This window comes from Acanthaster planci, linkage group LG02, assembly GCF_054643075.1.
Source record: "Acanthaster planci isolate LZ-2023a linkage group LG02, COTS_SCS, whole genome shotgun sequence".
Classification (NCBI taxonomy): domain Eukaryota; kingdom Metazoa; phylum Echinodermata; class Asteroidea; order Valvatida; family Acanthasteridae; genus Acanthaster; species Acanthaster planci.
Genome location: NC_141778.1, coordinates 19276382 through 19303640, shown reverse-complemented (window position 1 = coordinate 19303640; position 27259 = coordinate 19276382). Strand labels below are relative to the sequence as shown.

Here is a 27259-nt window from a genome sequence, read left to right as displayed (position 1 = left end):
ACCAGTAATAAGTTATAATTTGTTTTAGTTAATTAATCCATTATACATGTAATTCATTTCATCCAAGGAATTAGCACTTCATTGATGTACTTCTCTGATTAGGCCTGAGACCAGAGGTACCGCAGAAACTCAGAATTCAACACATATATATGTACAGCCACAGGAAGTTTGAAGCTCCAGCTGAACCCAACTGCTATTCAGACAGATAGCATCAGACAAGCAAAAATCACAATAAATAAAAAAAAGAGAAGCATGCAAGAGTAAACAGTTGGTACTCACTCTGGTTTGACTTGTTTCTTCTCTGGCAACAAAGTGTCTTTTATAGGGGATCTCGATTCAACTTTGACATCTAAAGGACAAGAAAAACAAACAAATCATCAAATTAAAAAAAAACCAAAATTCATTTGAAAGTAAAGCAAAAGCAGTTCTTCGTTACATTCCTCATTTTAATAAAAAGGCTACAAAGGGCAGATCCAGAACCTGTGGCCCAAATTTGATTTCTTCGGGGGCGGAGAATTTCAAAATTTATATTGCAACCTTTGTTGCCTTTCTGAGGGCTGAGATTACATTTTGTCCTTTTTTTTTTACACCCTTCTGGTGAAGTGAAATTAGTTGACTCTTTTGGGTTTTTTAGGGGGGAGGGGGCTGGCTCCAATCAGCCTCCCCAGGGATTTACTAATGATGGCTACTAAGCCCTTTTGAACCTTTATCATTGTAACTATTCAGACTCAGATCTCAGCCCTGAACACACTTTTATCATGTACTCACATCACGAAAATAGTGACTTCGGATGACCATTTTTCATGAGTACTGGCGTAACACATTTGCTAGGGATGTATCCACCATATTCAAATGATACACTTTGGAAGATTGGTGGCAGCTTTACAAACTTTCAAATGTCAAATGATACCAGACATTACTACAACACTTTATGCATAAACATGTATAAGCTATTTTCGCATTTCAAAGTTACTGTATCTCAGCCTCACACCCTGAAGGCAAGGTGATGCCAAAGCCTCCATTCATAAATACTGCAAGGCTCTTTTCTTTCTTGTCATGGTTACATTCATGTAAAACCAAGCATGGCAACAACTGAAAGCCATTTTTAATAGAATGCTGCTGTTCATGGAATAGCAAAAGAGTCATTTTTTTGTAACATGCATTTAACTGCACTCACACAATATCCATAAGAATTTTCTTCAGTGCAATATTAAACTTTAAAAAATAAGTCAACGGTCATCGGTTCTTCCAATTTAACTTTGGAAACTCGGGAGAGTTGTGATGTCAATTTGTCATGTATGAGAGTTAAGTTTCCAACAACTGACAGCAGTTGGGAAGGGAAGCATCTCAAACCCAAAACTAAAGTAAAAAACTCCCAAGATGCTGCTGCACAAAACAACATCTTAAATCCAAACAGAGAAGTTGGCCTGGACAAGACGTGAAACAACAGCTGCCAACTCAACGAGCTAAAAAAACAAAAGTCCATCTATCATTGCATGATGGTATTCTTTACACAGCACACATGTGAAACATTCATTATTTACTTTACACAATGCCTGAGTAAATCCTCATCTGATCAGTACATGTACCCTGCTCACCATTTTTTCCCTTCTAACTCCAGGGTAAATAATTACAGAAAGTTCTCCAGTTTTGGATCAGTATTTTTCTTTTCAAGGAACTTTTGTTTGCCCTGCAAATTTCTTTACCTGACAGATAATTTGAGTTGTTCCTTTTCATTAGCTGTATCAGCAAAGATTTATTCATCTGTTGGACTAAGAAATGGACCTTCATATTTCTCATTATCAGTCACTATTTGGTGTGAAGAGCCATGTTACATCAACAATACTGCAACCATGATTATTAGGGATTAAAATGTTCTATTTACCACACACTGAGGATTAGAAATTCTGTTTTTGTGCTGAAGCCATGTGCTTTGTGTTGGGATGAATTAATCATGACATGTGATCAATAACCAATCAGTCAGATGGCGAGATTTATTTAGGTATTGTATAAAATTCTTATAAAAGATGCAAATGTCTTCTTGCTCTCCATAACCTCTCCAAACATTCTCAAGAGTTGATACTTACCCTAACATTACTCTATCCTCCTATATGAAAATGATTTCCACACACCCCGGGGAGCTTGGGTAAATATTCATTTACTACATACAGAGACAGAGCTGATGCACGAGAGGGGGAAAACACACAAATTTGTCCGATCCTCACAAACACTTGGCAAGGAATTGGACAACATTTCCCGCTTAGCAGAGCAATTGGGTAAAATCCCTTTCTGGCTCAGATACTGGCTGATTGCCAGTATCGCTTTACAAAGCGCTCCACAGTCTGGCCACAGTGACATTTACACACTTGTCCTTATCTTAATCAAACATGCCGGGGCTCTGAGGAAACATTAGTCCAGACTCCAGAGCAAACCCCACCTGACGATGGATAGAAAAATTGATTAAAAAAAGAAAGACAGAAACAAGAAAAAAAAGAGGTTGTCGTTGGGTTGTCACGAGTACCTGTGCCTGTTGGCCTGGCTAGAAAGCAAATGTAATGCAAAGGCTTTATTAAAGGGTCCATGCAAATTTTACTCAGGATTTTTTTTGTGCAACCTTCTACGTCTTTAACACTATAGGACATCCCTTTTTTTAGTTGAAGTTTTAAAATTTCGAAATTTTCGAAGCTTTTCCTTAAAAATAAAGGTGCTGTTGCTGTGAGGCCATTCAAGGAAGACACTCTACATTTCAGGGGTTTCCTGTTCACATTGTGAACCAAAAATTATTCCAACAGCATATGCCCAAAATGAAGTGCGTCACAGGTCTTTCAGGCATATGTGCTTACTCTGTCCTATCAGTTCAACCCTACGTGGACTCAAGCATGTGCTTTATTCCCCAATGATGTTGCTTTTTGAAATACTGAAGTGGCTCACTGGCCCAACTGAAAAACATGAGAAACCTTTGCTCACTGGCCTACTGCCTACTGACAGGGTAATTCCAGAAATTAGGGGTTCATTTTTTGGGGGGAGGGTCCCTGAAACATTTGACATGTGATTTTGTAAGTTCAGAACACATTTTCTAATTCCCAAGAGTGATGAATAAATGTAAATTACCTGCCAAACGAGTAATAATTGTTTGAAATCAATTCCAGTGATATTTCCATGTAAAATAACGAAGGTCAGATGTAACAGGGACACAAAAATGTCACACTTTTGGACCCCTAATTTCTGGAATTACCCAACAATGCATCACCAGAGTGGACGAAATTTACAACAGCAAAATGTCCAAAATTCAGGCAAATTTTAGCCCCAAAACAGCTACAACACTAAGGTTTCTACCCCAGAGGGTCCACAATTTTGCTCATGAATGTGCAAATTGGCACGGCACAGATTAGACATCAGGTTAAACAGGATCCAAAGGAGCCTTTACAATGACTGGAATTGTAAAAAATTACATGGCTCGACCTGTTAGAAGTAAATAAGTAGCACGTCCCATTAAGAATTGCAGCGATGATTGCCGTCACGTTACTGCCACTAAACAAGTACCATGCACTGCCAAATGCCACATTTTTTTTTTTTTCACTCCATCATGCAGCAGCCTCAGTTTCTGATGAAGCATGACGCAAATAGCATCATCTCCAATCATTTCCAGCCAACACTTCTTGGATGCAAATCTTACGATCTCGGCCACGCAAGGAAAAACGTTCCTGTTATCTGCCAGATCCCGATGAGTGTTTACTGATACATCATACGCAACATGCGCACACTGACCCCCCCCCCAAGAGGCTCCATCACTCGGAGGGAGATTGTGTGTTTAATATGAGTATAATTTCCCACAACGGGGAGGAGAGTGAGGTGTACTGGGCCCATGTACTCTGCGAACAGATTAACAAAGACGATGGTGAGGGCTTGTACCCATGTGCGTCACAAAAAATCCGATCCCAACGAATTTATTGGCAATCAGAAGCACCAGGCCCTCCCTGAAGCAATGCAAAAGGGCTTGATATGATCAGAGCAGTATTTCTAGACCAAGGCAGGGCAGGATAATATGTGACCGAATGGGATGGGGGAAACATGACAAAAGAGGAGGGTAAGAGGGGTAAAGGAATAGATTGACGAGAACTAGAGACGAAGACCGGGAGAGTATCACACACGCCTGGTTAGACCCAGGCAATTAATGCAATGAAGCACAAGGGCTGGCAAGAAATCTTACTCATGACGCAAGACTGGCACAACATGAAAAAACATAAAGCCCAGGCTTGTGGTAATCTAGACAACTGAAGCAATTTGGTATGCCTACCCAATATTTGTGTTTTTAGTACTGATTTTTTTTAAAGGCTTTTCTGTGAGGATGTACTGTAAATTTAGACTCTGTCATATCACACTCTAATGACACACAAAGGTTCTCATTTATCACTGTAAGAGCTGAACAAATGCTTTCCATGTTGTCAAATGATGTGAATATCCTTGAATGTCTCCACTGAAGATCAATACTTTGACATGGTCACACAAATGCACACAGTTTGCAAGGACGTCATGAACACATTCCTTTCAGACCTAGATTGGCTATATTTGTAGACAAATTGTCCAACCAGAGGAGTTTAATCAAGAGGAAACAATGTGTGTTATGCTGCACCTCTGCAAACCACGCCATAAGCTGAAAATACATACCGCAATGGCTGAAATACCAAATCAGCATGCATGCCAACACAGACACTGTACTTGTACTTTTGGAAATATACGTCAGTGGCTTATCAGTTGCTGCTCTGTAACAGTTTCCTGAATACAGCGCTTTATTAACTACATGATTTTAACAGGAAATTCCAACCGCTGTCTAAAAAAAATAAAGTGTTTCTTCAAAGCATTTCTCTATGTTTAATACTTCCTATTTTTTTTTTTTTAATGTAGGGCTTATTCAAGTTCTTGTGCTTACAGTCTGCTCTGGAATTACGCAGAAAATACCCACACCAGAGCACTGTAATATAATCCTCTTTATGTAAGTCCATTTTCTACTAAAATGTCAAATGGAACTGCAGGGAGTATAAAGGCTTTAGTGTGCTGCCCTCTTGTGACAAGTAGTCCTCTGGTAACTTGAACCCTGACATTAGATATTGATGATCACATGTGTAAACGTACTGTGGGTGTTAAATACATGTACTGGTCTGGCGTCAACTCATTGTAACCACTATCTTTTGGTGGGGGGTACTGATGATTTACTGTTTTTCCTTTTCATGATCTACATGTAAATGTAGTCAATTACAACCCAAGAAAACTGACAAAATTTCTGCAGGGATATACAGTAAACTCTTGATAATTCGAACCTCAGGGGAGTGGATAAAAATTCAAGTTATCTGGATTTTGAGCAAACGAAAGTTCCTGAGTCTCACCCACACACACACGCACAGCATACAAGCAACCTACCCTGTGGTGGCTACTGGAGATTGGAAAAACGATTTTTTTTTCAATAGTTGTGTGCTTTTGTCTTTTTATTTCTTACCTTTCCTTTTCTACCTGTTTAAAATATTCAAGCGAGATTTGCCGATGCAAAACAGAGCATTTCTAGCACCGCGCTGGGCCAGCATGATTACGCAGTCAGCTTTTGAACAACGCGTCCAGTGCTGCAATTGGGCAGGAAGCAGCAGTCAGGCTACAGCTGCAGCACACACAAGTGTGGTCACATGACAATTGGACTGGAAGCATGCGGCTACATTTCAGCAGCGATGGCATTCAGGCTTGCTTGATAGCAAGGATATTATTTAGGCCGTGATCGCAACGAGTCAATTACAATGGCACTGTCAGCAAGCATGCTCGTGTCCCCATGCTAAAAAGACAGTGACTCATAATTAAAGTCTCGTGTTCTTTTCCACTTATTGCCAGTGATTTGGCAGCAGTCTTTTCAGATTGGCCCTTCAAAAACTTCAAGTTAAGCGGATGTAGTAGTGTGGGCATTTCGAGTTACGGACGTACATGTAGTTTTTTACATAAGAGCCTACTCTCTTGGCGAGGATGAAGAATGTGTTTGAGATAAGCCGAGTTTCAAGTTAACCGACTTTGAGTTATCGAGAGTTTACTGTATAAAAAAATAAAGATTTAATTTTTTTTGTAACCCTCACCCAAGGAGGTACGTGAAAATTCATATTGAAACTGGAAAAGTGAAGACTTGCAGGGTTTTAACTAGGATCTTAGACAATAGTGTAAGCCATTATGAACCAACATGTACATAACACAAGAATGTATCATTTTGAAAATCTAGGTCTTCTTCACAATAATCCCTTTTTGGCGGCCTGGAAGGACTGGTGACAAGATTGAGGAGTTCCAAAATGCATGTTCTGGAGATGCTAGCTCCAGGGGCTAGAGCAGGTGGAATCCACAGTATCTTATAAGTGACTGCAGGGGGCAGGGTGAGTGTACACCATGGAGCTCGCCTCAGCGAAGGAGCAGATGGAGTTGGTCAAGCAATGGCAGCAGCAGCGGGGATGCGGGTTTGTAGGTAATGGGGATATGGTGTGCCACAAGGGGTGAGGGAGGGTGAGAGGTGGGATGCTTTAAATTGGAGATCTGCAGGCATGATTGATCTCATTCTGCTTGTCCTACATATCAGTGTTTGGAGACACGCCTGCAGGTGGTAATGACTGGGGCATCAAGTTTTCTCAAGAGGTTTTTTATTTTGTAACTTGTAACTCCTCCCCCCCAAGTCCCGAGCTTTGTGTCCAGTCCAACATCCAAATTGTAATGCAGGCCACAAGATGATGGAGCTCACCTCCTTTCCGCCAATATTTTATTGTTTGTTTGTTTGTTGGGTTTGTTGGGGTGTTTGTTTGTTTGTTTGTTGGGGTGTTGGGTTGTTTGTTGGGGTGTTGGGTTGTTTGTTGGGGTGTTGGGGTGTTTGTTTGTTTGTTTGTTTGTTTGTTTGTTTGTTTGTTTGTTTGTTTGTTTGTTTTTCTGATGTTTTTGGAGTTTGCTTTCCATGTTTTTGGGAGGTGGGTCAGGGGCTCGGTGTTCAGGTCTGGGGATTCAGAGTTTGGGATCCAGGTATCAGGATTCAGTTTTCAGGGTTTGGTTTGATTTGCTTTGTTTTTCTCATCATACATAAGGCCCTTTTGCCAATTTTGCACAGATGTTACCTGTGGACAATCCTTATTTGAAGCATGTCATATCAAACAACTGAATCACTTGTTATCAAAATCAAAGTTTGCAGTCTTCTGATCCACTTCAAAATGTAATTTATGATATTCTAATACCATACTAATCATAATTGGATTCTACTCTCACCAGCTGTCATGAGTCTGTTCCCCATCCCAGGTATACAGGTTTGAATTGCAATTTCAATGCAAGCTTGAATCTCCACGGTAATATTGGACAGGAGTTGATTAGTGGCCATTTTGGTTGATTTTGCTGGTACCCAAGATATTCTTTGTACAAAGGTTACCAGGGAAAACTGACCAGTACCGGTAGTCGACAAATGGTTGATGATCGATTTTGAGATCTGATGTCAGTAAAAGAAAGGAACAAGCCTGGATGTTATACCTCTGTCTTGAATTTTTTTTTTTTCACTGACCCCAATGTGACAGGGTGACCAAACTGCATGTCAAACTCACTGTTCAACATCAAATCATCCAGCACTATATGATATAATGCACACACACATCCCCACGGTGTACAGGATAATGCTGGGACTGCTAACCACTTATGTTCAAAGATTCCTTTGTCAACCTTGATTTCCCTCATAAAGCAAGTAAAAACATCATCAAGACGTAGATACAACAAACAATTGTTGACTCTTGTGATATGGGACATGACATTTTGAACACCCTCAAGTATACATAGCACCCTCGGCTATGCCTCTGGAGCTATGCATCCTCCAGGTTTTCAAACATCATATCCCATATCACGGCAGTCAACAATTGATAATTGATATCACAAACGAGCGGCTATTTCTGTTGGCAAAATAGAAGTGCAATATGAGTAGATTCCACACCAGCTATCCAACAAGTTGAGTAACCTAGGGCAAAAATTCATGTTAAAGAAAAAGGCCCCTGTGCAGGAGGAGATTGGGCATCGCTTACAAGCCCAACGTCAGGAAGGAGTCAGAGGGAATGCCATCTACAAGTTAGCTGCTATCTTGTATTCCCAAGCAACAGTTCCAGGGGATGTACTGATATTTAAGACATCAACCTTGTGATATTTGCAGGTGGCAGTATCCATCCATTAGCCACACCTGTGGGCTTCTATATGAGCAAATGGCTCTGCCCACTGGGAGGAGGCTGCCTGCAATCTCTGGAACTCCTCAAAGACTTACCGGGATTATGAAAAAGTTGACATTTTTTCATTGAGAATTGCAAAATACAACTGTCACAGCCTCTTATGTTTGAAATGTTCCATGTCCATGCAAATTTTACAGGAGTGGCAGTTTTTACTGATACTTTTTTTGGCGGGGAGAAATATGGTAGATGCACCCAGCATTTAAATATATACCATCAGATCCTTGTTTACATTCTGCAAGTGTACAACCTTCCAATCAGGTTTGAAATTTTTCCACATTATCATGGTACTTACAGGTGAAAAGCGGTCCCACTCATCAACAAATATTGTATAGTGCCGCAAAGCGGCGCAAGATGGCGAACTTCACCATGAATACACGTAAAACGTTGTAATCGCATGGGCGCCAATTGAGCAAGCAATACGCCTGCGCAATGCACATTAATGCACAGGCGCAGGCGCTGCGGCAGGCACGTGCACCTGGTGAGCCTGCGCCCAAGCATTACCGTAAACTGCGCAGGCGTATCGCTTGCTCAAATGGCACCCATGATAATTACATCTTTTGGGCAGAGTTATCCATCTTGCGCCTTCGGCGCTATATGATCTTTGCTGATCAATACTGTATTAAAACTAAAAATGGATGCCAGCATTGAGCTACATAGACTTCATCATAAGGAACCAACTGGTCAAAATTTATACATGTGTATTTTACCAGTTCACGGTACTCACCAATCCCGGTTTGAATTCAGTTTAAAACCCAGAACCAGAAAAACAGGCAACATTGGCAGGTGACGAATAAATTTTCCACTTTGGATGGCGCCTCAGCTGGATAGAATCCCACAGATGTAACCAATCCAGAACAAATTTACCAACACTTTCCACAGATTACGACCCATTCATGGGGAGGAGTTTTTAAGGAGCTGCCGAAAATGCAAATTAAATACAGGCACGACAATAGCTCAGTGTCGCGTTCCAGAAGGGAACATTATCACTTTAAAACGGGGGCTTCTCAATGGGATCCCAGTTCTACGGTGTCGGATCACGGCACGCCCGACACACTGCTTATAATGGATCTGACAAGTGTAGGCAACACTGGAGAGATTTGTCCCGCATTTCATGCCCCTCGGAGGTTCCCTGAAATTGATCCCGGGGAGAGACGCTGGTAAAACAGCGGCAACTGGGAAGGCATAATCTGGGCAAAGGGGGGAGGCCACAGTGTGTGCAGCAGGGGGGCTGTTTTGTTACTGGTTATTTTTGTTTGATTGGTGAGCCTTTGGGAGTTTCGGTGCAACCTCAGCCACAGAGGTTGACCTATGGGCTTTGCTTACAAGTGTGACAACCAATCACTTCAACAATGTCAAACCGCACATACACAGGGAAATTAGAGTTGTAAGGGACCTGCTGACATAATTTCTGAAATAGGGGATCAAGGGAAAAGATCCACAAAGACGTACATGTAGTTTATTCAAAGAGCAAGATTATGCCCCGACTTGAACCAATGTATCATCTGATTAGAAATTCTCAGAATCAATCAGGTCTTGGAAAAGAGGACATCTGAAGATAGCAGATGCCGAACAGTATCATCCACCCTAGGGCGACCTGCATTGAAGACTCACACTTAATATCCGTCTATTACTACTGAAGTGGTCTGTGTAAAGGCTGGTTATGTCATGAACAGAAAGCTGGGGCGGTTTGGAGTTATTATCTCTATAAACCATATGAACATACCATGCTTCATGTCTCCAGGGCCTGAATTGCTGGCAGTGGGCACTTGTAGCAAATTGTCGGATGGCTGAAAAAGGAAAAAAAAGACAATAAAACCAAGTCAATCATTGGGGACTTGCATTGGAATATTTCACCTTCTGAACATCCAGGTATTCCGACACGAACACCTCTAAACATTCTTGGTTCTCCTCTCCAGACGACGTAAGAAAGGGGAAGAAATGAAAGTATCTACAGGTCTTTTGGGGATTTTCTCTTAACTTTCATGCTGATTTATCATAATTGTAATTTCTGGATTTAAATCTACAGGTATGTGTACATTTCAATCCACACAATGACGGTACATACTGGTATGACCCAAGCACACAGTACACGTATGAAGTTGTTTATTTGAACGTAGTTAAATGAAAATGCGCAAATAAAGAGTTCATGTTTTTAAAAAAAAATCAATCCAACTTTTTAAGCTTTTTTAAGACAGGCATTTCATCACAGAACTGACTGCAAATGTGATGAGCATACCTGGCAAGCTTAAGGGTTCATGCAATACAATTATTTTACTACCACCCTTGATATTGCACCTTTATAGGTCAATTAACCTTAAATTTTACAATTTTTGGAACTCTTAAGGTTGTGCAGGTATTTTCAAAGAGGAAATTTGGAGTTCATGAAATGAAATTTCATGAAATATCAAATGAAATGAAATGTGTCTTCTGTGATAAAGTGTGATTTACATCACAGGAACAGTGCCCTCACTTGTCTAGAATAGCTTGGACGATGTTTAAAACAGTGCACTTTTCAATACATTAAACCCCAGATATTATTTTTAAAGGTTTTTATACACCGAAGAATAATACAAAGATGCACATAATGTGAGCCTAAAAATAGCCACTGGATCCTGTGAAATCTGACCCCCAAAAATGTGAGCTGTTAGCAGTACTGGAGGTGGAAGGAAGTGCCTTATGTGTGGTTGAGACTATAACAAGCACCTGCACCAATCTTAAATCAAATCAGAAGCAAGTCAAATGAACTGTGACAAAAGCATTCCATTGTCATTGAGCACTGCCTTCCTTAACAAGTGTTCTTGTGAAAGAACTTGTGATGGACAGGACTATGACACTACTGTAAGGCAGCGGAGAGGCTCACAGTGCTAAAGTATTGCCATGATTTGACAGCACAGACACTTAAGCCCTGTCCGCACTGGACTTTATTTTCCCAGGATTTTACCAAGCCGATGGGAAAGTGAAAAATGGGCAAATTTTACCACCGTCTGCACTTGGACTTTCGACGCGGGCATTTTTACCAAGACGCGTGGGAAAAGTATTAGAGCTGTCACTATATGGCACATGAGTGCACTTTAAGTGACCTTTCACCCTTAGAATTATGGCCGTTTTCCAATACTCAACTTTGTGTCTGTTTGAGGCTTCATGTAGGAAATCAAATCCCTGTACTGTAATTTTTGGTGATTGTGCATCTTACTTGATGTTTTGTGGTACTATCAGACTTACATGTACTGTTGCGCTTACAACCTCAAAGTCAGGAAGAAAGAAAAAAAAACAGTTGAATCCTGAGACCGAGCCCAAGTCAAGTATTGGAAAACGGCCTAAGCTTCAAGGTGTGTACGTGTATGTACGTCACGTGGACGCTTGCAACGTACATGCGCAGGGTTCATGTGAGCCTGACCTTGCCAGTAAACCGGACGTACACTTCCCTGAGCCGCTTTTACCGACTCACAATGTCCGCACTGGACTTTCCGTCTCCGGAAAAGTGTCTCAGGAATTCTTCCTGGCCAGAAGTTGGCCGGTAAAAATTCCCGTGCGGCTCAGGAAAAGTAACCGAGAGGAAGTCTTCCGGGAATGTCCGCACTGGACTTATGGGCAAAGTACCCATTGTCTGAGTAAGTTTGCCCAAAAAAAGTCCAGTGCAAACAGGGCTCTATCCTCTGACCATGGCCCATTGCATACATGAACAGCACTGTGGGCTGGATACCTAGACAATCTGCCTCATGCCCTATTGAGACATGACACCTCAGGGCAAAGTACCACAGACTCAGGGGTAAATAAACTGACATCTGAGCACCTCCCCCCCCAAAAATGACACTCTGATCCTATGACCCTAATTCCTCAGATTCCAAGAATTTGCCCTGAGGAATCTTCAAGCCTTTCATGGCAAGGTAAATCACCACTTGATTATCACTATCAATTCTGGCAAAGGTTGGATGAAATCATCCAGGGAAGATAAGAAAAGAACTACCTGTGAATAATAATGTGATATACGATAACTGTCAGTCATTAATTGTTCTTGATTTTCTCAAAACCAACCGTTTGGAAAATATTAATTCCTAACAAATCATCTGAATCCCACCTTTCTTTCCCATGATATACAATGGTTTACCAAACAAATTGTTTGCATATACATGTATATGTGTCGTATGTATTCAGACATTTTCTGATAAACTCTATGTATAATATCAGGTAATAGTGGTAGGGTTCAACCTCCCTGAATCCCACAAATCAGTTAACACCTAATGGATTCTGAAAAATCTGGGAACACTAGAGTTACGTGTAAACACCCTTTTCTCCCTTGAAAACAACACAATAGATTTTTCTAATGACTTAAAGGTTCCTACAGAGAAGAGACAAGGTAAGTTGTCATTTAGCACACTGTGACATGCTGAATACCCTAAATGAATTCCTACATACTGTCATCCCCGAGGACAAGCATGCTCCTCAGACTTGCATTATCATCTAATATTATGCTTGGGTGATAGCAGACCTTGGGAGAGATAGATGAATGTGAGCAGGAGAGTGGAAGGGGAGGGACTGGAGAGAGTGGTGGGATGGAGCTGCAGGGGCTAGCAGGTAGGCCTAATTGATGACACATCACCTCTGGCTTGGGCAGTGAGGATGCTGTGAAACGCTCGGGCATCAATTGTGCCCGAGCAGGAAATGTTCATTTTGTATTCCAAGCCAGTCTCCGGGATCTGCCACTCAATCCCCCACCGCAACAACGGGACAACTTGTTAATTTCAGGCTGTCAGGGATTGTTATGAGAATATTGGATCTTGTCGGTACTTTGCTGTTTTCGTAGGGTGGAAGGGGAAATGCTTAGGTAAACTTGTCATCCAATTTTATTTATTGGTCTGGTTAAGTGAGGAGAGCACATGTAAGTGACTGACGCACAACAAATGAACGTAATGTTATTAGATGTGAGTGCACGTACATACACATAGCATGACTCGATAAACAGTGGTATAACTTGGTATACGTAGTGACCTCTTCATTAGCTTTTACTCCTTTGTTGGTAAAATGATTGATCACCTCTTCTCATCACCCATCTGGTATAATGTACATTGTACTATTTATCCAAATTCAACCATACATAGTTTTAACAAGTGCCTCTCGTGAGTGGTTTTTGCAACTTTCTGATTGAGCCCCTGTTATTTTAGAATTTAACCCTCCTATGCTAAGATACATTCTTGACACAGTTGTAATATCAGTCAAAATCAGTCAAATTTCCCATATGTGTCTGTGTACTGGGGGAAATCAAGTGGAAGGCATTTTTGACTGTTTTTGACAGTTAAAACAGAAGGAGGGTTTTAAGGAAGTGCAATTTTTAGAAACAGTGTTGAATTCCAATGGACTCTGGATGCTTTAGTGTGAAACGTCCAGCAAAACAAATTCCACCGACTGCATTTTGATACTATATTTTCACAGTCTGTACATCTACTCTAGTCTCCTCATTTCATGACTGAGATTTTGGGAACCACAATAAAGCTACAATGAAATGGAAGCCTTCAACGACAGTTAACTTACATGTAAAATAATGGCTAAGTTCTCGTAAAAAATAAGCAGGGTGTAAACCGCTGTCAAGATGTGAATCTATTCCCGAATTATTACATGACTTGTTCTGAGGGCCATCAATAGGAGATTTAATTTAATAAATCTCCTATTAATAATTTTAAGTTTAGCGCTCTTCTTTCAATTTAAGATTATCATACTTCATAAACAAGTCTAAGGAAAAAAACATGTACACATCCTGTTCCTTCCAAGCAGAGCACAGTAGTCAATACCGACTGCCTATCGTCAAAAGGGAACAGAGCCGTTTACTTTATTTTCTGAAAATCCAGCGGTTAAATACGGAGGCCCGAAATACTGAGGCCCGATTCTCGGGTATTCTCAGATTACCACTACAGCTCTTATCCAAATTACACGGCTGTAATTCTATACGGGCTGCTTTGTGCTGTCATGCCTGTGCCACACTCTCTCCTCTGCTGAAGGGGCGCACCAGGGTCAAGACTGCGCCATTGTTGATTATGGACTCCCTAACATGCTGACACTTCCTATTCAATGTGCAATGTCAATTATATGTGTAATCAAGACTAATAATTCCAGAATCAAAATTTTTTTTCTCCCCTTATTTTTCTATAAATGATTGGACAGACCCTAATAATTGCCTTGGTTGTGAATTGCATGTATATTTGGGAAGGTCAACGACGGGGTTATGAACATGAAAAACGGAATAACTCAGCCTCTTGTCTGTGGGCGGGCTGTACCTTATATCCAATTTGATTTTCTGACAAAGGTTCTGATAATATTATAACAAATTTTCAGGGGCGTTTGTAGTATTTTTATTGCAGGATGGAGGCTGGTGGCTGTGTTTAAAGGCTTGCAGCATTATTTGAAACAGTTGCCCTCTTGTAGGCGAAGTGTTTTATAAACACACGGAAATTTTTCTAATTGATTTTTCAATACTTCATAACTTGTAGCTTGAACAAAAATTCAGCAAATGTGGCTTGAGACTATTATGTCATAAAACTATTTATTTTTTTAATTCATTTTGATGGGCTGTTAAAACTTCATGAGAAACATCCACACACATTCTCTCACTTAGCATGGTGTGTAGATTAGATATTATTCTCCAATTTCTACCCGCAACAAAAGCATGTAAGAAATACAGAAATGAAAACAGTTTTTGCCACAGGATGTACCTAGTGTGATAATATTCAACCACTTAAACATATACAATGTACAAACAAAAAACAAAGAAGATGGATTTTGAAGAGTATATTTCATTCAACTGCTGAGACTGAAAATCAAACCTGTGAACATCCCTCCAGAACAGTGTACATACTCAGGATCAGTGTTTTGATTGGTGAAGTCCAAGTAGTGTCTGATCCCCCTGCGGATGTCAACTCTTCGCTCTCCCCACCAAGAGCCCGTGGGCGTAACCTATTTATTGTCCAAGGGAACTGTGCCAATTATGCAAGTGTGACGGAACGCTCCGGCCTGTATTTTTCAATCATTTGTCTTGTCGGCCTGTGGTTTCAAGTGTACAATGTTGCATTCCTGAGGGATCTTTTTTAGAAATCTATAAATGGCACACACACATGAAATTATGCAGCCACCATTTTGTTATTTTCAAATCTCCCCTAATTTCTAATGTGTATATTTTTACTCACATGTGCAGTCCATTAATCAATTAAAGTATCAGTCCTTCTGAAACACACCTGTACTGAGCCCACATTGATAATCATCCCGAGATAAAAATACAAAAAAATAGTCACTTGTAGACATGAGTGGTAAGATGTAAGTTATTGTGATAACATGCATTAATGCACAGTAGTTCTTGGACCACATCTTTGATCGTGAGTCACTGAGCCCGGGACATTCACTCTGAGTCACCAGGTGGAAGTTAGACACTGACTGGGACTCCACCCCTCCTTTCTACCGATGTCTCACATCCAAGCCAAATGTTTCCGCGCCGCACACTATGACAACGGCCAACTGAACATCACCAGTGTTACTCCCCTGCTACAGCGCCCTCCTTTGGCTGTCACCAGCACACAAGCAGAGCTACCGGTATATATAAACTCTGACACCGCTGACATTCAGACACCCAGACCTGTAAAACCCGCTCCCTCCCCCCCACCCCAGGGGAGGTCTATCAGAGCTGGTAACCTGCTGAAGGACTGCAGTGATTCACATGAGGCTCCCTGAGGCCTGTGGTTACCACTGTAAGTGGGCCGTGTACGTGTCTACACGTACGATTTACAGGCTGCAAAGCACACGCTGATGCGAGGCACATTCTTGAGAGGCGAACAGCGGCAGGCGCTTATGCTCGGCTGTGTTTGGTGATGTGATTAGCAGCTCCTGCAGTATGTGGCCAGAGCTAGCTAGCTTCCTCTGCCTTCCAGACAAGATTACAAACACTGCTAAGCCTATTTACATCTGACTAGTAAATAGGTCAAACGAAATCTAGAGATCATTCTAAAAATATAACAAGACGGTACTATTGATGCTCTCAGAAAAATAAATAAAATGCATCTATTCATTCATTCTATCTGTTCATTAAAGTTTTGACTTTGTTTCACGCAGATTTTACATTAAAGTAGGCCCTTCTGTGGTGTAATCTCAGCAAGACACTAAAACTGATGACATTTTCAATATTTTCCTGTCTTAAATGTTCTCTTCTTTGGTGATTTATTGTTGCTTAGGCATATGGCAATAAGCCAAGAGCAACCCCTTCTAAGAAAAGTTTTCAATGAGCAAATATTGGGGTTCAAGATTTGAACAGAAAAACACAGAAATGGTGCCTTCCTTGATTGACATCACTGAAACAGTGCCCTCAGTTGAACAGAATCATTTGGACAATTTCATATGTTTAAAACAATGTACTTTTCAATACAACTATGCCCAAAAAGGATGTCAAATACCGGTAGTTTTCACACAGCAGAGCATAAGAACATAAAGATGTATAAATTCAGTGCAAAAATCCTCTACACACCAATTTTGAGGATGAAAAAAAGAGAATGTGGAATAAATATGAGATAGCTCACACAAAACTACCGGTACAAGTGTAAGAAATGGTATATGTCAACCTGTGAAATAAATGTATCTGGAACAGTTGTATTTTCTAGAAATTAGTCTTTTGCAATATTCTTCAATGAAGGTCCCAATGAACCATTGTTGCAGAACACTGTTTAAAAATACTACACCCATTACAAGGCCTAATGCAGTGATTGACCGTGTCTGTGTGTTGTACATGCAGTAAGGAATGGATTACATGTACATGTATGTTCCATGGGTTTTGGGCAGGACATATTTAAAAGAAAGAGCAGTTTGTCTTACCAAAAAAAATGACTACGGCTTTTGGGGGTTTTTGTTGCATGAACAACAAACGTAAAGCAAGTCAGTGAAAGAGTGGCAGATTACAACAACCGAAATCCCCTCCATACATGAAATTACAATTAAGCGAAGAGTGGGTGAAGAAAAGCAAAGCACTATAGATTCCCATTACCGTGCTCCTTGATATAACGCTCTTACTAATACAAAGCTCTCTTTTCATTTCTCCAACTGCACGCCCATTCACTGTGTACATTTTTCTGTGGTTGTAGCACTCCCATTTACAACGTTTTTTAGGATATAACGCTCACAATTTTTGGCCTGAGAACCATATAAAGCATGCGAAATGATTCTGGTTACAGCGCTCTTTACCTTGGAAATCAGATTCTTTGAAAATCAACGCATATGAAACCTCATCGCAAGACTGCCATGATTGGCCAGCCATCCTGGTCACCAATAGTTAAGCGCTACACAGAGAGTGCAGACACCAGTAGTTTAGCGATCACACAGAGTGAAGACATGCACTGGGCCGTCCATGCAGCACAATCGCAAGCACGTGCTCACCACGGTGAGCCGTGCCTGCTCGGCTTTGCTGAGGCGACATTGTAGTGATTATTTTCCCACTTTTTATTTATTCTTGTGGTGTAGTTTGGGACACAAATAATTAACATTGAGATACTCCGTGTAGTATTTTGTTACCTAAAGGTTTCTTTCTACCGATAAGTAAAATTAGCTGCTTAAACTGTACGTGTATCTTCGTGTATCAAATCTGCGTCCTGTCGTCAATTGTGTTCAGCGTGACATGTCGGGTATGTTTTCACTTGGGTTTTCTAATGATATATCACTTTCTGTGGTCACACGGTTATTGGGAAAAGTCAGCAATTGGACTGTCCATCAATGGGTATGCAGTAGCAGTCAGGATTACGCGGTGGGTGTAGATGCAGTGCGAGCTTCGCAATGCAGCATGCACAAGGTCCCCTGGTGATTTTTGAAGAGGTTTGTGTTTTTTTTATCAGTGTCACAAAAACATAGAGATAAACGGATACAAGGCATATACTCCGAAATTACAGTGCGTACATCTGCCAATACAGGTTAACAAAATTCACATACATGCACATGTAGATACATGTCTCTATACATGTACCCGGTACATAGAAGTACATGTGCACACGTGCGTTGCACATGTTGTGTGCTGAACATGTTGCACGTGCATCCAGTCAGTTATAGCGCTGTGCGGTTATAACGCTCAATTCTGTAAGGTCCCCTTGAGAGTGCTACAACGAGAATCTTCTGGACAGTGCATACACAAACTGTACCTTTGTGACTGGTGTACTGGAATGGAAGTGAAACTTGCATGAAGGATCTCCTTTAATGGGTGTATTCTGAATGGCCGTCAAGGGCGACTTGTTTTCAGTCATCATCTACAAGGAGGAAAATTGGTATCAAATGTCAGAGTGTTCTGTTATCATTTGTCAGAAAAAAAAGATGGAAAAGAAATTATCTGGGTTATGCACAGTGGAACAATGAAACCACTGTAGTCATTCACATTGGCTTGTGCAGTTTGGATGTGGTGATTATCAGTCTGACAACAAATTGCAATGAAAAGCTTGCGCTGAATTGTTTTTACTGAGTTCTGAATAAAAAAAAAGAATTTCATAGGGCAACAAATATTTAACAGACCTTGGATGTGGAACAAGACCTCTCAATTAGCACTGGCGTAAACCACTGAGCAGTTCTGATCTTGGTTGTTTTCATATTGGTACATGTACATTTTTAATCTATTTCTAATTCTATCTTATTTTCATACTGGTATGCCGAAATCTTGGTTGTTTTCATTTTGGTACATGTAAATTTCTTTTTATCATTTTTTTCTGTTGGGTAGACCAAGAGGCGATTTTACTTGTGACCTTTTTTTCCTCTTTTTTAAATAGAACTTGTCAACTTACATTCAATATCTTCTCTACCTCCTGGTTGCTAGGATCGTTGAAGGAACCCTACAAAATAAGAACCATAAGATGAAAAATAAAAATTCCATTCCTACAGCTGCTATGAAACACAAAACTGCAGTGATGCATCAATTCATTTTACAAGCATTATGCTACAAGTGAACAATTATATACATGTACATGTAGGTGTTTATACTCCACAACAGTCTGCCGAATAGTTGAATTTGAGAATTAAATTAAAGCAGTACGGGTCATGGTTCAGTGAGTTCCCATATTTAATGGACCTGTGAATTATACAATTCATGACGCTCCTTTTCCCCAGCAAAATTACTTGCCCACGGGAAATGCATACATATTGTACTAGCACATCCATCATCCAGAAATTCATGACGAAAAATCCCACAAATTATTGAGCAGTTCGTTGGAAACTGTGCACACAGAGTGGTACACATTAACGAAGACAAGTGAACTTTACATGAAGTGGTTAAATAAGAAATTAAGAAGCGGGCTGCAGGTGTACATCCAGAATACACTGCACATGTATCAAAGCTGTGTCATGACATGGAGACAATGTGTGTTTCCTGTACATGTATATCCTTTGTGGGGGTCGTCATGCCATATGGAAGAGGACGAAATAGAAATCAGCCATTCACTGTGCACCTTGGCTGTAAACGAGGACTGGCAATGAACAAATCTGTCTAACATATACATGTATGTACACACTACACATACAGGCACTGAACTGTAACATGCTGACTCTCTCCGGAATACACATGTACATGTACTGTACATGTCCCTGTGCTGGTGCACTTCCAAATGAACTTTGTCACATCAATGGCCAATCCCTTGCTGCTTTCCTGTTAGAGTCATCAGGACAGTTTCCTGAAGCAATTCAAGAATAGCTTAACCCTAACCCCCAAAGGTGTATGTAAAATCGTATTGAAATTGGAGGATTTTGGACTGTTAGGGTTAAAGTGGATGTGTTCGATCAGGTACACACATGTAAGGCAAGCGCTAATGCACACCCTGCACTGAACATGCACCTACATGCACACGTACGTACGTGTCAACTGCATATTTGCCCACAATGGCCGCTACACACTTGACTCCAAACCGATTGTTCCCATTTTGAATGCAGGCCCTACACGAGGTACGCACGGCCTTTACAATCAAAGTGGCACGCACTCTGCTAACTCATGTTAAAAGAAGAAAACACCCAACTTCCTGTGCCAACCCTAACGAACAAGAGAGATCTGGCACAGTTAATGTATTTCTGGAAAACACAACACATGATGATCAAGTGATTTCTTGTAATTTTCCTCTGCCCGACTGTAATTCCCAGTATGACCAGTTATCCCTCCTGAAGCAACCGAAAATAGAACTGAAACTGATTTACATTTCTCCAAACACCGCCAAAGCAGAAAACCCTATGTTGGGTCGGGTATTTAATCTTCAGTATGTGAAACATATAATGGAGGTATGAGGAATATTCTGACATTTCTGAATTCAAGGGAATTTGGACGGAATGCTACACATTCTGCAGAGGATATCCTGAGTGTAACTCATGCCTCATGTGAGACTCAGGCAATAAATTTGGTGGGTAGCTGCTTATTGTACAGTGTACTTTCAATCAATTTCATGAAACCTGATGCCTACAGTGCAATATTTTAACCATTCTAAACAACTTTGATGAGGAAAATCCTTGCTTTTACAATGGCTGTTGGTCCAACAACACTAATGGAAAAGGGCAGAGTTTGCTCTATCCGCCATTTTGAAAATATCTATTTTGTAGGAACTACACTGGCAAGAGGCACTTACAACTATCAACTAAAATGCTTCCTCTTACCCAACTCGGTGGGATGTTTAGTTTTGGCACAGTCAACTTCTCCTTCTTGATGTCTGGTTTCCTTTCCGTTGTGCTGTCAGGTGGGTCTCTGAACAGATTTTTTGTAATTGTTGAAAAAATGTCAGCACCATGCTCCTCTCTGCTTGCAGCAAACTTGTCAGCAGGTTCCTCCTTGATGGTATGGGGCTCCTGCTTGACCACTGCTGACATGGTCCCTGGGCCCTTCACAGAGTCTGAAGTGTCCAAGCCCGAGTGCCCAAGCTGCTCGTGGTTAATGATACCGTTGGGCCTCTTGAAGTCCTTCTTGGCTGAGTTGATCATCACTGGCTTGGTGTTGGGCTTCTGCGACGACTTGGATTTCATGGGAGTTGAGCCCTTCTTAGGCAGCAATTTGGAGCTGCTGTCACTGGACCTGCCTGGGCTTGGTTTCATTTTGGTGACCACCAGGCTGCTGCTGCTACTGGTGCCGCTGGTGTCCACTGGTCGTCCAATATCGGGATCTTTTTCTTTTTTAATATTTAATTTGACATCTACATCTTTTGATCTGTGACCCTTGGCAGTGGACACTGGGGAAATACCTCTACCTGAAACTAACTGGCCTGGCACTGAAGAGCCACCAGGCCTGCTTTTGGACCCTTGCTGCTCTGGCGTTATGCCATGCTTGACAGCCTCCTTGCTCTTCTGCCCACTCTTCACATGCGGCACGGTGCTCTTGGAGGACGAGGACCCAGACTGGTCTTTCCTCAAGGAGGAACCGTTCCCAGACTGGTTCTCTGACTTGCTACTCCTGACCTGTCCGTTGGCCGTGAATGTCACTCCTGACAAGTCGAAGACCTGGCGGGCTCTGTTGTCAACAGGTGTGGGGGGCTCCTTGGGGATACCCAGGAAATTGTACATAGAGCTGGGCTCCATGACGTTCTTTATGTTGCTGAAGCTGCCCAAGATGTCCTTGATGTTTTTGTCTTCTTTGTCAGTCTGTGGAAGAAGGGACAACAGAATTCCGAAATGACTCAGATTTTGAACACTTAATATGCTTAAGACCACAGTTGCAACCTTTTTTGGCAAACATATGCTCCCAAATTCGAGGTGTGAACAAGTTTGAAGAATCAGGCAACATCCTTCAAGTGTCATTTAATTTTAGGTAACTGGTTTATATTTCATCAAAAACCCCAAATCAAAATTTATGTAGTCATTTTCAACAACATTATCTCGGTTGTTCACCTCAGTTTACTGATCAACGCTGGAAGTGTACCGGTATATTCATTTCACCACCGAATTTTGGTAAGAGAGCTTACTTGAGCACAACAAAACTTCATCGGACACATGTACATAGATGTAGCACAAACCTTATCTATTATGGCTATGACCAGGTGTTAAACCCCTTATCCAACAATTCCTTTTCGGTCCAAAACAATACCAATTTCAATTAAAAAACGAAACTCAATACGATACCTTTCCAACCAATGTAAGATGCTCACAGTACAAAAACCTCAGTCAATAGGTGATTTAAATTTCATTTCATAATCAAGCTGGTTTTTGTCCAGACAGGTACCAGATGGCTGCACACGTCTGCATACGTGTATTTACAAAATTCGTAAGCACAGATATAAGAATGCCTCTGTTTCTACTGTAAGTACAAGCAAAATGATCGACTCAAATTTGTTTTGGGTTTGGGACTTTGGGTTTGTTTGGGGGTTTGTTTCAAACATGTAGGTTGATGTCAGGGGTGACTTTGGGAGTGTTGATTGATATGAGTGATGGGGGGTATGTTTGAGAGGGATTTGGAGTTGGATTTTAGAGTGGGGGTTGGTTTTTGGTTTTCGATGTGGTTTTTGGCTAGGGCTGGTTTTGCTTTTGGCTTTTGTTTTGGTTCCGGGCATGGGTCAGTTTTGAGGGTCCAGATTGGGCTTTGCTCTGGTTTGGATTTGGGTGGGTTTTAACCCACACAGCATTAAAAAATCTGAAGATGCACGTAGGTTCTGCAAATGCACTGCATACCTTTATCGGTTCAGAAAACCTGGGTCCCTCACATGGATTACGAGGCTTTGTGATGATGCTCTCCATTTGACGCTGCTGCTGGGCACGAAACCTGGCACTCTCCCTGTCCACCATGGTGCTGAAAGATTCAAGAGGGGACACTACTCTCAGTGAAGTTCACTACAGTATCTCAATACTTTCCCAATTAAATTTCAGTCTATAAAATACCAAAGTGTAACATCATTTTGATCTGGGAAGTGCATATGTACAATTATAATTTGGGGAGTACAGCTCATGCACGTGTTGGTTCACACGCCAGTTTTTGCACTGATGCCTTTTGAACACAATTGTGCACACGACGCATTCACCCAAGTACTCTACATCGCACGCATACATGTACATGTACCCTCAACATGCTCAAGCTAGACTCCATTATCACTGAGTACATGAAGTACTTGAGGAGAGTGATCACCTGGGCAAATTTGCAGCATATTTCAAAATGAATAACAGACTGAAAACAAAATGAATCAAATCAGTGAGGATTTACTAGTGGTAGTTGTGAACCTGAACGTCAACTACATATCAAAAAATACCACCACAGTCAGGAATACAAGGGGTCAAGTGTAGACCTATGTAAATTTGTGGCTTTTGGGTCAACATTCTAAATGACTTTTTAGGATAAACTTTATGCTATGGCTCCTTGTACTGGTACATGTACATAGACATGGAATTAACCAACAGCTCTGAAAAATCCAACACAGCTGGAAAGACAACCTCACTAAATGCAACGATATATGACAATCTGTTGCAAGTCCTTTGTACTAAGCAATTTCCAGTGAGGAAATGTACGCGTGTTTACAATTTGACACGCATTTTGATTCATTACCTCAATGTGCCAGAGGATATGACTGGCCTCAAGTTTGAGTACATTTGCTCTTCCGTACATGTGCTGATTCTAAGCTTTCTCTCGCACGAAACAGATCCACCAAGGTCCCACACAGGATACACATTTACTCACTGATGCGCACAACAGAACTGACATAAGGGAAATTCCCAATGTATGCAATCAATGCGTAATTCAATTGACACATTGTTTGACTTTAGAAATCATACTGTATGTATGTACATGTACCACATATTGGCCTGACTAGCTAAGGTCAATGGGAATTAAGTTCAGTGTACCTACATGTACAAGTACATGTACATATACCAGTCCATCACACATGTATTACTGTACAGTGTAAGCGTACATGTGTACACATACATGTACACGTAATGTGTACTGTACATTTACGTGCATGTGCACAGTACATGTAGAAGGGGTACCAGTAACTACATTTTTCCCTGTTAAAGCCCATTGTACCACTATTCTTATGCAGGTATGATGAATTAAACCATTTGTTGTTTATGTACATGTACATGTATGGTTGTTCCGCTACAACATGTACAGTACATACATGTACGTGTACATGTACATGTAATGGTACGTGTCGATATACACGTACACTACTGCTCATGCAGATGTGACCTGAAAAAAGTAACATACCGGTAGTAATTTGCACACATCAAGCATCCAGGTTGAATGGCTTCAACACAAACCACAGGTCAGTCATTCCAGTTATGGTAACATGGGTAACGATTCCATAAACCCCAACCATACAAATGTACAAATGCGCTGATATCCTCCACAATCATTCAAGATGCTCTCAAGTGGTTTTGGAGGGATTTTCAGAGGAGTGATGAGGTGGTATGGCAAAAATGTGTGCCTGATCTTGTGTCAGGCGACACCTTGTGTCAAGTTATGCTCAGCCGTGCATACCGGTGGATGTAGGCCTAGGTTATATTTGAAATCGACAGTGCTCGAGGATGTCACTCACACTGCCTCAACATAATCAAAGGATTCTGAGGGATTCGGGCTGCATCTGATTTTCACCAGGAGGCAGATGGAAGATTTTGAAAGAATGAGGATACACGTAACACGTGCAGGCCTAGCCTACATGTACCGGTGCATCTTGGTAAAAAAAGGCAAGGGTCAGAGTTACACAAAGTAGGGTCAAATAACTGCATTGTACTTATCCAATTTGCTAAGATTTCAAAGACAAAATCAAATGGGGATGATCAACCTATGTACATGTACATGTATACCCATCCACATGCATGTACATGTAGCCTATATGTATATACATGTATCACACAATATGTGACCCGCTCTGTGAATATGAGTCATAATTCAACAGAGCCACTTTTTTGAGTTTTTGTTTGTATTGGAAAGAGGAAATTTAGCTTTTTGTTTTGATGTATCGCTCAGTTTGGCATCCTGATGAGAGTGGATACTCCATGGTGAAAAATGCTGTGAGTTCCTATTGATTTACACTGTGCAAAATTATTCTAAAGAACTTTTTACTCCAAAGTGACTCTGGTGACTTGTGATTCATTTTCAGAATGGGTCACATATGCAAATGTGATACAAGACCTAGAGCAATAGGAGTTCAGCCCAATGCATGTGTACAAATGTTAAGAAATGTCCTCCTACATCTACATGTATAAATGTGCATCACTACATGTATACATGTGCATCACCGCATGCTCTACAAAAAAAAACACAGTCAAATGGCAGGTTCTGAGCAGTGTTTTGCTACCGTATTAACAACTTAGCCGAAATTAATTTGGCATGAAACTATTATTGCATATGGCAAGACCAAACAGAAACTGCAACAGTAGTTAATTACAAGTCATTAGATAGATACATGTAGTTGCATTCTATCCACAAACTTCAGTTGAAATCCACCGGACAGGCTGTAGAATATAATGTAAATAATGTAACTGGCAGAGTTTTGACTTTAAATACCTAACAGCTTGACAAATACATGTACGTGTGCAGTGCAATTCGATGCTTTTTGCAGGGAGATACAATGGCACAAAGCCAAATGAACATGAGGGGATTCCTCCCTTCAAATTAATTTCTTCTCAATATGTCAGGAAAAAGTTTACAGATCTGGTAACATTTTACAATCAGTGAACTCATCATGGTCAATAGTGAATTGAAATTAAACGTATCGTGAAACATTTGATTTTACATGTATACTATAAGTAACATTTTTTGTAATGTTACATAACACTGAGTAAGAACCCTTGAAGTAACAATGCATGTATTAATACCGTTTTTAGCATAGTTCAGTACATAACAGTCAGCATGTACGTTGACAAATTTGAATATGTACATGTATCCTAGTTGTTGAGGACACTGCTTAAAGCTTGTACATGTACATGTACTTGCTCAGGTCTTCTGACACTTATCTCCAGTTATCTTTTTGGGTTGTGCCGATAACTGTATCTTCTCTACCTTCATTTTGAATTGCACTGCCTTTGCCTTTGAGAAAGATTCTGCTAGGATCAAAACGTCAGGCCCTACACATTTGGTGATTCCTTTTTTAATTGGTAAGTTTCATAGCACAAAGATCAACTGACAACACACAATATACATTGTAAATTTGCCTTGAGAAGTGGCCCAGAACACATGCTGCACAAGGTTGCTCATTAATACACATGTACATGTACAATATCTCCTCAGGAATCTGAACTAATCAGAGTGCTCGCCTGGCAATCTCCTGGATCGTCTCATACAGGAACATACATGTATTGTCTATAAAACTGAAAACAAATTTCCAAGTCGGTAATTGAATGGTTGATCATCTGCAAGTCCCTGTGCAAAGGTAGAAATATGTGTAGACAGTGTCGATCATGGGATGCGCTTCTACCGAACAAACCAAACCAATTACTGCCTTGGCACCGAGTCTTTCACAATGGCAGCTGCTACAGCTCCTGCCAAGAGTAGTCCCATGAATGTTCGGCGACTAAATCATTCAGTGTTCCAACTGGCAAATTTTGCACAGTTGCCAAAAAATGCACATTACTGTGCTAAACACCGTGGTCTTGCTTTTCTCGCCAAATGCTCAGGTTTGCAACCAAAGTTTGTAAATATGATTTTGCTACTGAGTGCTGAAATCCTACCTTGCTGCAGTCATTCATAAGTGGCATTATCTTTTTCAGGATTCTTTTTAAACAGGATGTTCACATACGTAAACAGACACTGACACCCACCAAGCAGCGAATACATACAATTTGTACAGTACATGTACATGTACATACAGTACATGTACATGTACTGCAAGCCATGACTGATTTTGTATCAATTACAGGATGAGGTCAGTGTATGTTCATGTATGTATAATGACAAAAACACCCGAAGTCAATTAGTTTGCCAACGTACACTACTCAAAATAAAATTAAGGACCATTTTTCATATTGTGTATACTGAGATACGGTATTTTACTGCTGAAAACGTGCATTTGATGTTTTGAAACAAATTTCACATTTTTCTTTCCAATTAG

At 40.8% G+C, this 27259-nt stretch overlaps 1 protein-coding gene across 4 annotated transcripts in view; it reads right to left on the bottom strand.

The window, feature by feature from the left end:
• The window catches only part of LOC110979760 (uncharacterized), a 129079-nt gene that overhangs the window by 89587 nt on the left and 12233 nt on the right, over positions 1-27259 (bottom strand). The window contains exons 1-7 of one of the 4 annotated variants that reach the window (XM_087133678.1): positions 23755-24074; positions 22890-23007; positions 20892-21866; positions 19046-19093; positions 18416-18520; positions 9985-10048; positions 280-349 (exon numbers count right to left, since the gene is read on the bottom strand). In XM_087133678.1, coding sequence (XP_086989804.1) covers positions 280-349; positions 9985-10048; positions 18416-18520; positions 19046-19093; positions 20892-21866; positions 22890-23007; positions 23755-23798 — 1424 coding nt within the window. In that variant the 5' untranslated portion in view covers positions 23799-24074. Of the gene's footprint in view, positions 1-279; positions 350-9984; positions 10049-18415; positions 18521-19045; positions 19094-20891; positions 21867-22889; positions 23008-23754; positions 24075-27259 lie in introns of those variants that run through there. The other 3 variants (XM_087133677.1, XM_087133676.1, XM_022235804.2) reach the window with 3 other exon arrangements.